This window comes from Lupinus angustifolius, chromosome LG08, assembly GCF_001865875.1.
Source record: "Lupinus angustifolius cultivar Tanjil chromosome LG08, LupAngTanjil_v1.0, whole genome shotgun sequence".
NCBI classification, from domain to species: Eukaryota; Viridiplantae; Streptophyta; class Magnoliopsida; order Fabales; family Fabaceae; genus Lupinus; species Lupinus angustifolius.
Window position 1 is genome coordinate 5,447,572 of NC_032016.1, and position 16,534 is coordinate 5,464,105.

At 32.3% G+C, this 16,534-nt stretch overlaps 2 protein-coding genes and 1 non-coding gene across 4 annotated transcripts; 2 read left to right on the forward strand and 1 right to left on the reverse strand.

Annotated features, from left to right (window-relative positions):
• LOC109353392 lies at nucleotides 1,434–8,207 on the forward strand. 2 transcript variants are annotated; one of them, XM_019595641.1, is made up of 11 exons: nucleotides 1,434–1,567; nucleotides 2,651–2,810; nucleotides 3,893–4,574; nucleotides 4,738–4,822; nucleotides 5,878–5,965; nucleotides 6,512–6,729; nucleotides 6,892–7,024; nucleotides 7,243–7,379; nucleotides 7,476–7,550; nucleotides 7,739–7,834; nucleotides 8,009–8,207. In XM_019595641.1, exons 2-11 carry the CDS (start codon nucleotides 2,663–2,665, stop codon nucleotides 8,090–8,092), a joined length of 1,746 nt encoding a protein of 581 aa, XP_019451186.1. In that variant the 5' UTR covers nucleotides 1,434–1,567; nucleotides 2,651–2,662; the 3' UTR covers nucleotides 8,093–8,207. The 2 variants fall into 2 exon arrangements, with proteins under 2 accessions (XP_019451186.1, XP_019451187.1); XM_019595642.1 differs by having other exon boundaries at nucleotides 1,435–1,567; nucleotides 6,545–6,729.
• TRNAA-AGC lies at nucleotides 9,844–9,916 on the reverse strand. Its single transcript has one exon. It is a non-coding gene; the product is annotated as a tRNA-Ala (tRNA).
• On the forward strand, nucleotides 11,618–12,735 carry LOC109354091 (universal stress protein A-like protein). Its single transcript, XM_019596448.1, has 3 exons — nucleotides 11,618–11,730; nucleotides 11,862–11,974; nucleotides 12,534–12,735. The coding sequence occupies exons 1-3, from the start codon at nucleotides 11,647–11,649 to the stop codon at nucleotides 12,610–12,612; spliced, it is 276 nt and encodes a 91-aa protein (XP_019451993.1). The 5' UTR covers nucleotides 11,618–11,646; the 3' UTR covers nucleotides 12,613–12,735.

A 16,534-nucleotide genomic window follows, 5' to 3' on the forward strand; every position in this document is an offset into this window, starting at 1 on the left:
GTCATGATGAGGGTACATTATCATCACCATCTACACTCTTGTATCGAAGTGGAAGTGGTGGACTTCCAAATGTGATGAGTTCAACTATGATTTTGTATTGTAAGGTCAATTTATCATAAGCGTTCATTAGAAGAGTATAAGATGATTATAGCTAAAACGTTATGGCATAAGCTCAATAATATTCTAACCAACTAATAAAATTAAACAAATACGATCGCCCCTGAATGCCATGGTAATTGTTTATTGTCATCTCTTTATGGCATGACACTCTTTTTTAAACAGAAGATGTATTTTTGTATTTTAGTAGGTATATTACCACTTCTATTTGTAAATAAGTATTTTTTAGGAAAAATGGTCTTTCTATTTATGTACCATTTTAGAAAATTATATTCCTGTACAAATCTACCATTATTAACTAGGTAATAAGATAATAAGTAATTGGATTTAATTTAATTGTATTTATCATATTTTTTATTTAAAAAATTACATTTATTTATCATGCAGGGGTGGTTCGTGTAATGAAAGTAAAAATTAGGGGGTTTGTATAAGTGTTGAAAATTGAGGGATAATTTATGTAATTTCGCTAAAACTCAGAGGATGTTAGATATATATATATATATATATTTAATCTTACATCATTTAATGAGTTATCAACCTGTCCATCAAACCGTTGACTTTGATTGAATCAGGTTTGGTTGGACCATTAATATGCAGCAAAGCAAGGCAATCCCTCACCTCAATGGATATGAATCATGTGATACATTCCATCTTTCACGGTATCATAATAATCCCTTATCCATTTCATTTCATTTATTTATCTATTCACTGAAAAAACTAGAATTAATGAACCATGAGAGGGGTCTCCTACATAAGACACGTGTTTTCAGCATATCTTTTAAAAAACGAATTATAGTTTAGCATGCCATTCAGGGAAAAGATCTGGTGGGCCAGCAAACACTGGATCGCAACCTTTTTTTAATCTTTAATTCTAAATTTAATAATAGATGTCATTCTCTTGCCTTAACTCCCCTTTTATCTTTTTCTAATGATTATATGATTATATATTTGACTAAAACCAACAGCGACACACATATAAGAACATATGAGTAGTTATTATTTATAATCAATGACATATGATATTCTCAGTCCCTTCCACGTCATTTTTTGGAAATATATATTTCATGTTGTTTTAAAATTCAATGCACCATTAAGTATTCCTTGATTTGTTATACTCTTATCATTACAAAAAAATTATTGTAAAAACCAACTGTACATACTTGATTCATTTTGGTTTGTTTTGAAAAAGAAGAATTAAATTTAAAACAATTTAAATTCAAAAAATATGAATGAAAATATGAAATTTAAAGTGTCACATGTCATCATCTCTATCTGCTAGTAATAGATAAACTTGAAGGGACGAGAAAGGAAAAAAATCACATCACAATTATCTCATTGTGTTGTTCAAGAGTCGCTCACAACAGGAGCAGAGAAAATATCAAATAAGTGAGAGAAACTATATAACATTATAACAGAAAAAATAATCAATTTGGTTCCAGCTTCACAATCAGTGAGGTATTTCTCCTTTGTTTTGTTATTGTGTTTTTTTTCTCTTCCGTAAACTAAGTCTATATTTTCCATTGCAAAGCTTGTTTTATTGTTAAATTCAAAATAATTCAAAATGAAAACAGTTTTTTTCTTTTTAAATGTTTTTCGTTATTTCTTTTCTGAAATTGTTTCCTGAAGGAGATGAAACATGGTGTTATGCAAAATCACTGAAATATGAATTATTATGTTGATGTCTTCAACTGCCAATCGAACAGTGTAACTGTATTGCAATTGAAAACTGAGTTTCAGTGAATTTTGAGTCATAAATATGAGCATAATGAGAATCTGTACTCTTTAATCTGAGACAATTGATATATGCAAGAGGTTGCAACAAGTTTTACCTATTTGAGTCACTAACATGTTATTATAGAGCCACTTATACAATCCAGTAACAACAAACACGTCACTAACTTTGTCGAAGTTGCTAGAATTTCGGTATCGATTTCGCAATATCATCATAGATCAACTTCTCATTGTTGTATTAGGACACGTTTGTGAATTAGATTTTGGAGGGAAAATATTGGAAAGGAAAGACTTTAGAGCCATGAAATATATTTGTGAGATAATATGAAGTTTTCCGTTTTCATTCATTCCCCTTGAAAATTCAATTCGCAAACATACCTTTTAGGTCCATTTGCGAGTTTAGTTTTAGAGGGGAATGAAGGCAAAAAGAATGTTTGAGAATCATGAGATACACCTGTGAGATGGATTTGAAGCGCCTCCATTTTCCCTCCAATACCCAACTGGCATACAAACCCTTAGATTCCATTTGTGAGTTGAGTTTTGGAGGAAAGAAAGGGAAGATAATGTTTGAGATATATGAAATACACTTGTGAGATGACTTTTAAGCTTTCTGATTGCGTTTATCTCATCTTAAAAAGAGGAACATTATTCGTACACATAGTGATCCCGAGTTTCTGATCCTTCCTTGGACTCTAGACGTAGCGGGAGCTTTATAGTTTATAGAACCAGGTTGTCCATCCTTTTATGTGAGTAATGTCAGTGTTGCTTATAGTTATCTAACACATTGCTTCTCTGATTGCAGTTATTTCTAGGGATGGGTTTGGAGGAGAATGTGGCAGAGGTAGAAAACAAAAAGGATAAGGATTGCCAAGTGTCGACCTTATGCACACATGCTTATTATGACTTAACACATGTCTCTCCTGTGGTGTTTCTATACCTGCTCAAAGAGTATTACTTCTATGGTATGATTTTTTCTCCTTTAAATGATAATATATGTTGTCTGCATGGGGATATATGATGATGAGTAGTACATGTTTGCTTAAATGGCTCAACTAACTTTTCTGATAATTTATTTTTCTACGAGATAACATACATTTAACATCCACATACTACACTAGGTGGAAGCCTAGTCTATTGGGTCACCCTTTGTGTGTGTAGTCACTAGGCTCTTCGCTTGTGAGGTTACTGCTACATATATTTACCTTCCCATATTCCATTGTGCGCGAGTTTCATGCACCGAACCACCTTTTCTTTAACACACTTCGGTGTTGCTACAAATTTTATTTAGACAAGGTACAGTATGCTTTGCTAGTTACAAAGAAAGAAGGAGTTTATGGAAAATGAGGATAATTTATTGGGTGCTTTTAACTTGCGCACCCTGTTTTGTTCAGCATGAGTGAGGACGATAGATCTAAAGGCCAAAATGAAATGAGATTGATGGATATGATTGAATACCTGGAACAAGGATATTCATTTCCGAGTTAAAGTGTATATTTCTGGTAAACACCTAGGTGAATGGTGTTGTAGCTATCATCCCTTTTTTTGCTTTTTGGTCTCTAGAGCATCACCTCGTCTTCCTAGCTGACATCACTTTCGACAAAACAGGACCAACCACCCTTGATTCAACACTGGTTCTTGAGGCATATCTTAGATATCCCGACTTCGAATGATCAGATCATTGTTGCTACAAGTATTTTTTCCGGAGTGTGTTTGGTGTAGCTGCCAACATTAGATTATGATTAAAATTTAATATATAATCTGACTGCCCTCCAAATGTTTATGCTAGTTTTGGATAATTTTAACTGAAAATTGATGATGTTAGCTGACACAACATTAGGTTAGTTTTCAGTCAAACATTATTGTACTCTGTGAAACAGCTTCTTTAATAACTGAGCGGTTTTCACAATCTTAAGCAGTGCCAAACACCCTGCAAACTTCTTTTTTTCCTTTTTCATTAGTACACTTCTTGTGGTTCTTTTTCATCAATATACATCCTTTCTCTTAATCTTTTCAATTTCGCTTCTCCTCAAATGAAATTGCACAGGCACGTGTAAGGCAACAGCAAAGTTCCGTGCACTTCAACAACAAATATGTCTTGTGCTCCATAATGACCCAAAACCCGAGCCAGCAACTTTTATTGTTCAATGCATGTACTTGTCTCCCTTATTTGAAGATCACAGTCAAGGATTTACTCATTTGATTATATCTGCTTTTCGCCGCTTCCTGAAAAAATCAATCACTTCCGCAGACTCCTTGGAAGCTATAGACTTGGCTGCACATCTAATCCTTGATATTATTATGGGGCAGATTTATCATGATGAAAAGATTGTTATGAAACTACTGGAGATTTTTGATGTAAAATTATCAAATATTGAGAAAGCAATGTATCAAATTGAAGAAAAAGGTGATTTAAGTCGTGGCACAGCAAAAGAATTTGTTCACAAGTATATTTTTAAATTGGTAGAATCCCAGTTGTACATGACAGCTGTCACTTTAATAGAGCATTTCTCTGTCGACCATTATGGCCAATCCTTTCTCCTTGATATGATACGGCGGAATCAGTTCAAACCAGCAGAGAAGTGGGCGACGTTTATGGGGAAGCCAATGTTATCTATACTTGTTGAGGAATTCCTTGAGAGGAACATGCTAAAAGATGCCTATGAGATTATAAAGAAAAATGATCTAAAGCATGATTTTCCGGATGTATACAAGAGGTGTAAAGAAAGGTAATTGACCTATATACTTGTTAAGATGACTGGATTTTCTCTTTCATTTTTCAGTATTGCTGTTTGCTTTGTTCAAAACATCTTAAATCCAATTCCATGTCCTCTTTACCTTTATTGATTTAAATAAAAGTTCTTATCTAGAAGAAATCTCATTGATTTGCAGCTCAATAAAGAACTTAGCAGAAAAAGGATGTTGGGATGTTGCTGAGGCAAGAACGAACAATGATAGACAGCTTATGGAATATTTGGTTAGTAATTATTTTCATAATTTGAATTATGATTGCCATTAGGCTTTTCTTGTACTGCATAATGTCAACATTTTAATAACGCTTCTGCATTTTGATTTTGATTTTGTTTTAAATAACACTTACACAACCTGTTTCTTATCCCCCTTCAAGTTGGTTGTATGTTGTTTTCAGCAGTCCTTGTTAAACAACCTTCATCTGTATCACCATTAGCCCAGACTTATTTTTTATTGATTTTGAAGCTTTTTATTTGTCTATTTATTCTATATCAAAACCAGAAAAAACAATTCATTTTTGTCTTCTTCATATGAAGTGGGTAATTTGGACCATCTCATATTCCAGTGCTTCTAAATAATATGTATAAAATTTGAGCTTATTTCCGAAAATAAGTTTCAGAGTTCAGATGACCTTAATTCTTAGAATTGGTTTTGCAAGGATATAGCTTACTTCTCACTAAATTTTGTTAGTTGCTTAACCACTCCTTGCCTGTTGCTGATAATTGAACCAAATGCTTAACATTCAGGAATTTCAAGTGGTACCTACATCTATTTATTAGGTACCATCTGAAGTTGTTGCATTGGGAATTGCTTAGGGTGGATATACTTTTTAAAGGAAAGGTATGAATATTTTCAAATTGAAGATGGGGAGGTTGATGCTCTCTGTTCCCGAGCATATTTGTCCACTTTTGAGTTGACATGGATTGTGACATTTATTTAAAAAGGGAAATGGAGCATAGGATATAAAGAAAGTAGTAGTACTATTGTTAGTGGTTATGCATTCTATTGGAACATAGATTACTGTTTTTTATAGAGGCAGAGATTGTAGTAAGGGCTATTGTTCTTGCATTAAAAAATAAAGTTTTTCATCCTTGTATAAGCAAAAAAAGAAAATAAAGGGGTTATCATCTATATAAAAAATAAAATAAATGTTATCATTCTTATATAAAAGGGTTCTAATTGATTTTCTTGAACAATAGATGTTACCTTTTCCATGACAGTTCAGCCCAAGTAAAATCCTAAAGTATGTATGTCATAATCCTTAACTTTTTAATGTTCAAGGTTTATTTGGCAATGGAAGCTGGTTACACAGAGAAAGTTGACGAGTGGTGTGATCGGTACTCCCTAGACAGGTTTTTGAATATCAGAGGTAAGCCAGTTCAATTGTTACTGTCGAAAATTGGTTAAAGGAAAAAGGATTGAACTGTAGTTAACACAATTCACTTTCATTAAGTTTGTTGGTAGCTTATTCTTCTTTTGCTCCAAAGGTTCTGCTTTTTCCCGTCCAATTTTCCATTTTATTTTTGTGTCCTGAACAGGGACGGATGGAGGGAAGGGCAAGCATGCCCCCTACCCGTCCTCCAAATGATTTCTACATCCTACCATGTCATGCAGCCTACCGCAACTCTTGCTGGAAATAGTTGATAAGTTGAATACTATGATCATTTACTTATATGTTTGTAACTCATAAATATATAAGATATTTGAGTAATTTTCCATGATGGAGTACACTGTTGTTATAATTTCTGAGACATGTTTGACTATGAGACAGGATATATAGAAATGATATATTATACTATGAGACAGGATATATAGAAATGAGTTCAAGTAATAATTTCTGTGACATGTTTGACTGACCACTTTCTTTTTTTAATTAATTAATTGTTATGCCTATTATCCACAATTTCGTTCTCAGATAGTAAACACAATAATGCTTTATGTCTTTCAGTACCTGAAACAAATATTCAACAAGGACGTTATTTAGATCTTGATGAACTACTTGTCGAAGACATCATTTGGGTTGATGAAGCTGAAAGTTTGCTTGATGCAACAAGTCATATTGAGGGTTTTAAAGTTGTAGGTCTTGATTGTGAGTGGAAACCGAATTATGTAAAAGGTAGCAAGCCTAATAAGGTAAAATAAAATGGTCTTCCTGATAAATCATAAGTTTGAATTGTATGAAATGAATTATGTTTACTTGTTTAGGTTTTAGTATGTTTTATTCACGCTATGACATATTTCTAATCAGAAGCTGTCTTGATCTGCTGTTTTTTTCTCTGATTTTCCATGTTTCAGGTTTCTATCATGCAAATCGCTTCTGAAAATATGGTTTTCATCTTTGATCTGATAAAGTTACATAGCTTGGTGCCTGACATTCTAGACAACTGTCTAACTCGCATTTTGCTGTCACCTAGAATTCTAAAACTTGGTATGAAAAATATAAATATGTTCTTGTGAATATATCAGCAAAAAGTACTTTTGGTGAACATGACTGGTCCCAAATTTTGTGCTATGGTTACTAAATTGGATGTGTTATCTTCTTAGGCTTCATTGTAAGGGAACTTGCTCAGACAAACGAAGCATACTGGGTGTTGTTTACTTTGTCTGAAGTATTAACCATTGCTGCTCTGTGGCCTATATTTTCAGGGTATAATTTCCAATGTGATATAAAGCAACTTGCTTACTCATATGGAGAATTGAAATGTTTCAAGAACTATGAACTATTGTTGGACGTCCAGAATGTTTATAAAGAACATCGTGGCGGTTTGGCTGGGCTTTCACAGGTACTGTATGCATGAGTGCCCCATCCTAATGATAAAAGCCCCTTGTTTTTTCTGCTTTTCTTATTTTGATAAAAGTCATGTTTATTTGTAAATCAGAAAATTCTGGGAGCTAGTTTAAACAAGACAAGGAGAAACAGCAATTGGGAGCAGCGACCTTTAACTCCGAATCAGGTACTTGCTCCTCCGTCTTTGCTTTTCATTAGTGCCCTCCTCTTCTTCATAATTCTTCTCTGATTCTGCATTCAGTGCATTGAATCAATGTGTTTTTTTTAAGATGAGACATTGCAGGTTATGATGATTGTTCTATAATCTGTTCGAACTAACTCGTTCAATAATCTAACATGGTTCTATTTGTGCAGCTAGAATATGCTGCCCTGGATGCTGTAGTTCTTGTTCACATATTCCATCACCTTCCTAGTCATGCACATGATAAATTTGAGTGGAAGTCTTACATTGTAAGTGATGATACCCTTTGGCATTTTCTTTATGTTCTTTAAAAGTTTCATTCTTATGGTCTTAGGCTCTGAGCATAACATTAAAAAGTAAGTGAACATTTCCCATGGACAAGAATACCATCCTTTTTTGCAGTATGTACTTAATAACTTTTACTGGTTTTAACTGTCATTCAGGTGTCCCACACTGAAAGCAATAAGAAATCCAAGAAGAATGTGTCAAGAGTTGAAAAGACTGAGAATGAGACCAACAATCCTTAATCTTGAACTTCTGTTCGGTTGATTTTCTTTTCTATTGCTTTCAATTGTGATCAGTTGTAAATATTATCAGAAAAAATTTCACCAAAAGAAAAAGCAGAAAACATGATACTTGCTTCTCTTGTAGATATGTGATCTCTTTTGGTTTTACTTCAATAGGTTCAATAAACATTTCCATTTTAATGTATGTATGCAATTACTAATTTTGGAAGACAAAAATGTTTTGATTTGTGGGGAGAGAATGGGTTGTACTTATGAAGAATAAGAGTGTAATATTTATGCATTATCAATGTAAAAGATTTATGTATAGTCAATATATTATCTACCATCAATGTTTTATAATCATTGCTTCAGAATGGAAGTATGTACTTTGTTCTTTTCTTGGGGATTCTTCATTCATTAGACTCTCTGAAACAATATTCATTTAGATATTCCCACCTGAGTGAGATTGATTTGCAACTCATCATCTTTATTCATATCTATCTTTGTTAATTGATTGACAATAACTTATTCAAGTGCTTTGTCATGTTCTCACCATCTCCGTAGTCGAGTTTCACTACCCTTCGTACAAGATATGCTTCATTTATGGAGTTTTCTTTTAAATCATGGATTCAAGTTTCTACTATAACTCATAAACAGTTATGTATGTGGACACATGCTTAAACAAATTTCTATTAGTATACTTCCAAATCATTGCAATAATTTTTCGATTCGAAAGCTCTCAATCTTTGTTAGTCTTACCTTCTGCTTGTCTTTGCAAGAAATGGTCCATGTATTTCCTTACAGTATAAGTGATCCTTTATCATGGGTTTTTAATAGAAATAGTTATCAGTTGTCAACTTGAACATGTCTACATCAAATAAGCTTTTAACAAAAATAGTTATCAGCTATCAACTTGAACATGTCTACATCAAATAAGACGTTAGAGACTCGTTCAATCTTAAATTATATAGGATAACCTCTAATACCACTATTAGGAAATTCAATATTAATTTCGTCCTTCGTGTGATGCAAAACGGACACTTGTAGAAACAACAAATAAATAAATAAATAGAATAGAGAAAAGTGAAGAAAAAAATTGCACCAAGAATTTTAAAGTGGAAAAAGCTCTTCGAATTGAGAAGTAAACAACCACAAGATCTAGTCTAGAAATTTCTCCACTATATAAAGTGAGTAGGATTCCATTATATGATTCTCTAAGAGGATAATATTCTATATCATCCAAAAATGATTAATATAAATTCTCTTTAATATCTCACTAGGAATACTAATCTCATAGTAGTGGATATTAATTCTTTCACTTACTTTCTATGTTATTCTTTGTTTGTTCATATATTTTTCACAAGTTCTCTTTAGTGAAAAAGATGAAGGACTTCATCATAAAAACATAATGAGTTATGCCTTTCTATGTTATTCTTTTGTTATACTTCTAAGACACCTTAAAATGTTACTCCAACTTTATATGTTTAACTTACATAGTCTTCAAAAATCAATGAGTAATTCAAAGATTTTAGAATTATCATCATTGAATGTTTACAAGAGATCTTCTATCAATGTTCATTGATCATATTCTCTCATCAATTAGGAAAGATTAATAAGTAATAATTTGTTAATATAATAATTAATATAAATTTAAGGTGTGATGCATTACATATCATGGTGCTTTCTATTAAACCAATATTATTGTGTCTTTCTCTGTTATGTATTGTAGTAGATTTCATTAAGCCATACATAAAAGTTGAGAAAGTGAAAAATGGAGATGCGGGGTATCGATCCCCGTACCTCTCGCATGCTAAGCGAGCGCTCTACCATCTGAGCTACATCCCCATGTTGATCTTATCTATATTATTAAATATTTATATTATCCTTAAAGTTTGCAGTGAAAGTGTGAAGTCATAACGTTGGTGACAAGGTCATGAGTTAATTGAAAGTGTGAAGTTATATCTGAAAGCTTATAAATTGATAGCTATCTTTTTGTATTACAGCTATTTAGTAAAATAAATTAAAAATCATTTACTGAGCTAATATAAGACATGAATTATTACAAGAATTTATATTTTTTAAGCTTTAATCTACATTATTAGAAAGTTATGATATTTATTTAGAAAAAAAATTTACAATTTTTTCTATCAAGTCAATAAAAGGTTGGTTTACTCTCACAACCCCTTTCTACAAATAAATTTTACACATAATAAGAAAATCAATTAAAATATAATTAATTGTTCTAAATAATTACATTTATTATTTAACATGGTATGTGACAAATCGTATCAATTAAAGTAATAATTAAAATTGAAAATGTAAATACATTGCTTTATATTTAAGATAAAAAAATATTAATATTTTTTAGGAATCAAATAAAATATTAGCTTTGCTTGTGCAGTAAGTCTAATTATCAATTTCTTTAATTGTTGACACTTTAATTCTATGGGCTAGTTTGTAATTTTAGAATTGAAAGAAAAAGGTAGTTATGGCACAAAATGATAATCTAGACATAATAAAATTATCCATGAGCTCATTCTTATTTTATTAAATGCACTTCATTTAAAAATTTTATATTTACTATAATATCCAACTTATTATATGATTTTAATTTAAAATAAAATATATTAAGGACAAGATAGTTATTTCAAGTTTTGATTTTATACCGTGTAAATAAGTTAATAGTATACACTTTACAACAGTGTTATAGAAATCTTATCCTACAAACCAATTAATTAGAAAACTAGTGACTCAATCCCCAACATGAACATCAGGAAAGTTGGATTAAACTTTTGAAGAGACTTGAATGCTAATAAATCTTGAAAACCCACTTTGTTGAAAATACCATAAACCACAAAACACCAAACCAAGAATCAGCCAACGGAATCAATTATCCAAGTCACTAGTCAAATCAGGCATCACCCTATATATATAAATAAAATGAATAAACTTGATAACACTCAAAACAAGACAAACATATAAATTTATTATCCATTTCCAAAATGTCTGAATTTGCTGAAAATGAACGTAGAATTGTGGTGGCAATTGATGAAGGTGACGAGAGCATGTATGCACTATCATGGTGCCTAAAGAACATAGTATTTGAAAATTCCAAAGATACCCTTATCCTCCTCTATGTCAAGCCTCCTGCTCCTCTTTTCCCTTCCTTTGATGCCCCAGGTATTAGTAATAATGAGTAACCTCATTTTATAGATTATGCCCTTTGTTCCTCTCGAGTAATGGAGAGGTAAGTGATTTTTTTCCTTTATATTTTAAGGGTAAAAGTGTAATCTCATTTTAAATAAAAGGGATATGAATATTAATATGTGTTGAATTTTCTTTACTTTCACTCCTTTTTATATCATTAGTTTATTTATATAAGACCTTATTGGATATACATATATCCTATTAAGTTAATTATTAAAGGTTTGATTTTGAATAATTCTGATTGAGAGGAATAACTATACCATCCAAAACATTAGTTCCTTACAGGGTGACGATATTCTCAGTTATATTAGAAAAATATTGACATAAACTTTGTTTGTGTTTTAGAGTTTGTGATTACCGCTGAAGCAATGGCAAAAATTGAGAAGTATAGTCAGGAAGTGGCTGACCGAGTCTTAGAGACAGCTACGAGATTGTGTAATAATATCCCAAATGTACGTACCTTATAAATTATTATAATACAGTCGATTATGCTAGAAAAAAGATTGATATTTTAATTTTAGTTTTCAATATAAGACATGTTTGCCTATATTGAATTATGAATATTATGATTTGGGTGGTTAAGGTGGAGATGAAGGTGGGGCAAGGTGACCCTAGAGATGTGATATGTGAGATGACTCAAAAGTTGGGGGCTGATATGTTGGTTATGGGTAGCCATGGCTATGGTACCATCAAGAGGTAATAATAATTATGAGGATATTGCATTTAGTTAATGATATCTCATTTCATATTTCGAACTAATTAAATAATCAGATAATATCACACAAATAAAAAGAAAATTTTAAAAAAATTATATTATTTATTAAAATCTGATTGATCTAATGGAGAATGGGACACCCTTTCGAAGAAAGATAAAGATAGAGATCACATGTTCACATTCTTGTCCTAATTCATTTCTCAGTCCAATGAAAATATGCCAGTTAGTTAAAAAGAAAAATTGTAAAAACGCAATTTAATATTTTTATGATACTTAGAGTATGTTGATTGGTCAGAGATATGTGAACATAATAATTTTAGGACAAGAATCTCTTTCCCAAAGATGATATTTGTCCGAACAATGCAGAGCGCATATATGATCTCTCATAAGTTGTGTCATTACATGTGTCATCAGTCTGTAATTGGTTGAAATAGAAGTGACATAGAAGTGTACCCAACAATGCACCCTTCATTGTATATTTCTTTATCTATATGTAAAACTGTAAAGTTGATTGGTTTTGGAATGATGATAATTTTGAAGGGCTTTCCTTGGAAGCGTAAGCAATTACTGCGCACAGAATGCTAAGTGCCCCGTTTTGATTGTGAAGAAGCCAAAATAAGCAGCCGGAGGAGCCATGTGATATTTGTAGTTCTGTTTTGAGTTGCTTTCAGTCACTTATGTCTGATATTTGATCATAAATAAGCACAAATTAATTAGTACATGGTTTTATACCAATGTCAATATTGGTGATGAGTAAGAAACAAATTAATATATAAATAAAATTCGTTACATGTCTCTCATATATAAAATAACGATAAGGAATTTAGTAAACTTTAAGTTTATTACAAATAATTTTAAATAACAAAATAATTATATGGGTAAAGATATAATTAAAATGATCCTTGGTGATAAAAACATTGATTTAATTACCACCAGAATAAACAACAACTGTGAGAACTAAATGGAATAGTATAATGATAATAGGAATGATCTCCAATGAGAAAAGAAGTCATGACAAATATAAGTCATCAATGAGAGAAATGCATTAAAGGAATGATCGTTGGTATGAAGATTATGAACTATGTAAGGAAAGAAAATTAATTGTTACATTTGAAGATATTGGTGTTTGTTTATTCGGATAATTATTGCATGTGATATCAAATTGCAAGGTCGAAAAAAATGATTGGATGCCAATCAGAATTTGACACAACAAATGAAAATGATTAAAAAAAATTTCAAAATTTCAACAACTAAAGTAGTGGAATAGTGACCGAACAAGTCATGTATCATAAAATCATTTTGATACTATGTAAAAGTTTAGAATAAGAAAAATTGGTCAAACTCAATAGAAAAAAGTCCTCACAACTATAAAATAATGACTAAACATTAGACTAGTGCCACAATCTTTAATGAGCTGGATATTTGTTATTGGTGCAAAGATAATTACATGAAATAAGTATATTTTAAATAATGTTTTGTTAAATACACGGTTTCTTCATTCACAAGGCACTTTCATCATCTTCTCCATGGCTCAACCTCTTCTCTAGTTCTATGGGGCTTCTGCCTCTTTCCTTTGTTTTTGGACCTTTTGTTATCTGAAGCTTATTTGTCTTTTTTCTTTATTTTCTTTATGTTTTTCCCTTTTTGGTTATTTTTTGTTTATTCTATTAAGTTAGTTAGTATCCACTTTCCTCTTTTAGTTTACATAAGATTTTTCTTCTTTTAGTTCGGTATCTGAATTCATTATGTATTCTAATAAAAAGGAATCAATAAAGAAGTATTCATAATATCTCTTGCTTTCTTTTTTCATGGCTTGTTACAAGATTAAGATGGTATCAGTGCAACTATTGCACTGATCACCAACCCTCCTTCTTCTATCCTTTTGTTATTTTCCAAGCTTCATCTTCTTTCTTTATATTTTCTCTGCATTTATTTTCTATGGTAGACCACAACATAAGTCCTTTGAATCCATACTTCTTACATGCTAGTGAAAATCTAGCTTTAGTTTTAGTTACTACCCTGCTGAATGGGAGAAACTATCACTATTGGGCTCGTGTTTTCAAGATGGCAATCAAGGGAATTATCCAAATTGAGGGAGAGTTGGTAGATCTGATAATGGAATAGGTAGATTTCAAACAAATAGATTTTGTATACATTGCCAAAGAACAAACCACACTATTGAAACTTGTTTCCTTAAGCATGGATACCCACTAGGATACCAATCAAATAGGCCTAATGTAACGCCCCAAAAATTAATCCAAAAAAATCTTGCTAAAAAATGGGTATTTTTTTAATAATGATGTCATATAAAATTTATTTCCTTATATTCGTTTCATTTTCGGAACATCACTTTAAGTAACATACAATGCTGAAAATCAAAAACATCATTATCTAAAGGTAATAAAAATATAACTCAATATAACTTTGAATCATACTTCATTAGAATATCATGAAATGTTGGTACAAAGTACAAGGCGGAACCTAATCTTCGCCCAAATAAAATTACTCCAAAATAAATACTCTACACTACTCCATGCCCCCTCCTGGGACATCGAAAAAAGGTAACTCTGAATCCTCGTAGAATGATCCATATGAACAAAACGCAAATAGAAGACAAACATAAAGAAGAAGAAGTAAGACATCTAATGAATATTACTCATTGACAGTGTAGAATTACACGAAATATCACATCCAGACAAACACGCATAATAAACACAATATATACATCATATATAAAAATGCACAATGATGAATGATGTTATAATATCAGATTATGAGGATCAAAGTCCAAAATCTCAATGTATGAATGTTATGCTTGTTTCATACATCCTTTCACCAATATCCTCTGAATATACTATTTGGAAATAACCAAGACTACATGTCTCATAACAAGCCGATTTAAATGCACCAAAATTATTCCTCGCAATGATATATGACCAATCTATTCCGAAGAACTATCCATTTCAGGACGGTGTCATATCAAACACTTTATGGGCATCCCTTTCATTGATCCTGATTGCAAAGAGGGGTTGTCAGAGATCATCTAGTTTGCGCTGTGAGAATTGTCTGATCCAACAGAATACCTCATCCAGGAATACAAGTGACTCGTCTCACCTAGACTCACTCTCAAGACTTTGTTGACAACATCTCGAGGCTCGTTCGTCTCCCATAAATTTCCTCTCCACTACTTCATTATCCATAATGAGGATGCACATTAACCGAGGTTAGCCAATTAAATCTTTTAATCATTCTTTTATATGATCAGCCCAACCTAAGACATCTCTCAAAGGAATGCTTCATGTGGGACCCAATCTTACGTCATCACGTAAAATAGGAATAACATTCATACTACTATGAATCATCGCTGAATATCCTGGACGATCAAATGGCCAAGCCTCTTACGGCCGGACGAACTCGCTTCATGGTATCATGTAATCCTTTTTGGGCATTTCCCTAATCACAACATCACAGTCGGAAACCTTGCCCTAGATAGGCGCAAGAACAAAGAAACTTGTATAAGTTTGTCAATTTTGGGCACCAGACTCAATAATCTGAGTCATGGTCTTTCCCAAGTGTAAATACACTTCACACACAAGCTAGTGCTATTGCATAAGCAATCAAACAATCAAAAACAATAAAAAATATTGTATATCTTTCGCTCAAGCGACAAACTCATCAAAACAGACTCAATTCTCTTCCTGATTCTCGCCCAAGCGAGGGACTATCGCTCAAGCAACAAATCCATCAAAAATTGGTCAACATACCTGTATGGTCCTTGCCCGGGCGAAATACGGTCGCTCGGGCGCCAAAAACGCCAAAAACGGGCCTTCTGGCCCTCGCCTTTAACAAAACAATTCCTTACTTTTATTATTTTCAAGAATTTTATATAGTTATTTACCTTTACAACTTCTTGATGGCAAACATGCCATTAGGCTCTCGTATATATGAGAGTTATCGTTCAGATGACTTAAAAAGAAGTCATGTCTGTATGTAGCTCTCTCGCTCAAGCGAGAGCTGTCTTGCTCAAACTAGGGCACATCCATTTTTGAGGCATTTGTGGCTTAAGCGAGAAAACAATCAGTTCTCTTTGTGTCTATTTTAGCTCAAGCGAGAGCTGTCTCTCGTTTTCTCTAGACACTTCTCGCTCAAGCGAGAGCTTTCTCGCTCAAGCGAGAGCTGTCTCGCTCTAGCGAGAAGAGCCTGAATATCATTTTAATTACTTTTCTCAAGGAAAATATTTCTCATTTATATCACATGTTTTTAAACCTTGAATTTAATAATTATCACATACATATCATTCTCATAATAATCATTCGAACATTATAATTCAAGAGTAAACGTGATATTTGCATATATAAACATAACATAAATCAGTAGAAGAAATATTGTTGTACTTAATCCAAACAAATAGGCAATTGATTAAGTACAAGCTTTCTTAATACCCAAGGCAACTCCAAACTTGTTAGGGAGTTTGGAGGTCCAGGTGCATATTCAGACACCATTGTGTCACAATGTTTTCTCTCTCACCTGAGTGTGTCGGG

Bases quoted from the DNA above. Each gene is read 5' to 3' on its own strand.
- LOC109354091 (XM_019596448.1), top strand. From the start codon at position 11,647: ATGGCAAAAATTGAGAAGTATAGTCAGGAAGTGGCTGACCGAGTCTTA. The intron at 11,731-11,861 runs GTACGTACCTTA...TGGGTGGTTAAG, and splicing joins TGTGTAATAATATCCCAAAT to GTGGAGATGAAGGTGGGGCA. The intron at 11,975-12,533 runs GTAATAATAATT...ATAATTTTGAAG, and splicing joins GGCTATGGTACCATCAAGAG to GGCTTTCCTTGGAAGCGTAA.
- LOC109353392 (XM_019595641.1), top strand. From the start codon at position 2,663: ATGGGTTTGGAGGAGAATGTGGCAGAGGTAGAAAACAAAAAGGATAAG. The intron at 5,966-6,511 runs GTAAGCCAGTTC...TTTCGTTCTCAG, and splicing joins CAGGTTTTTGAATATCAGAG to ATAGTAAACACAATAATGCT. The intron at 7,835-8,008 runs GTAAGTGATGAT...ACTGTCATTCAG, and splicing joins TTGAGTGGAAGTCTTACATT to GTGTCCCACACTGAAAGCAA.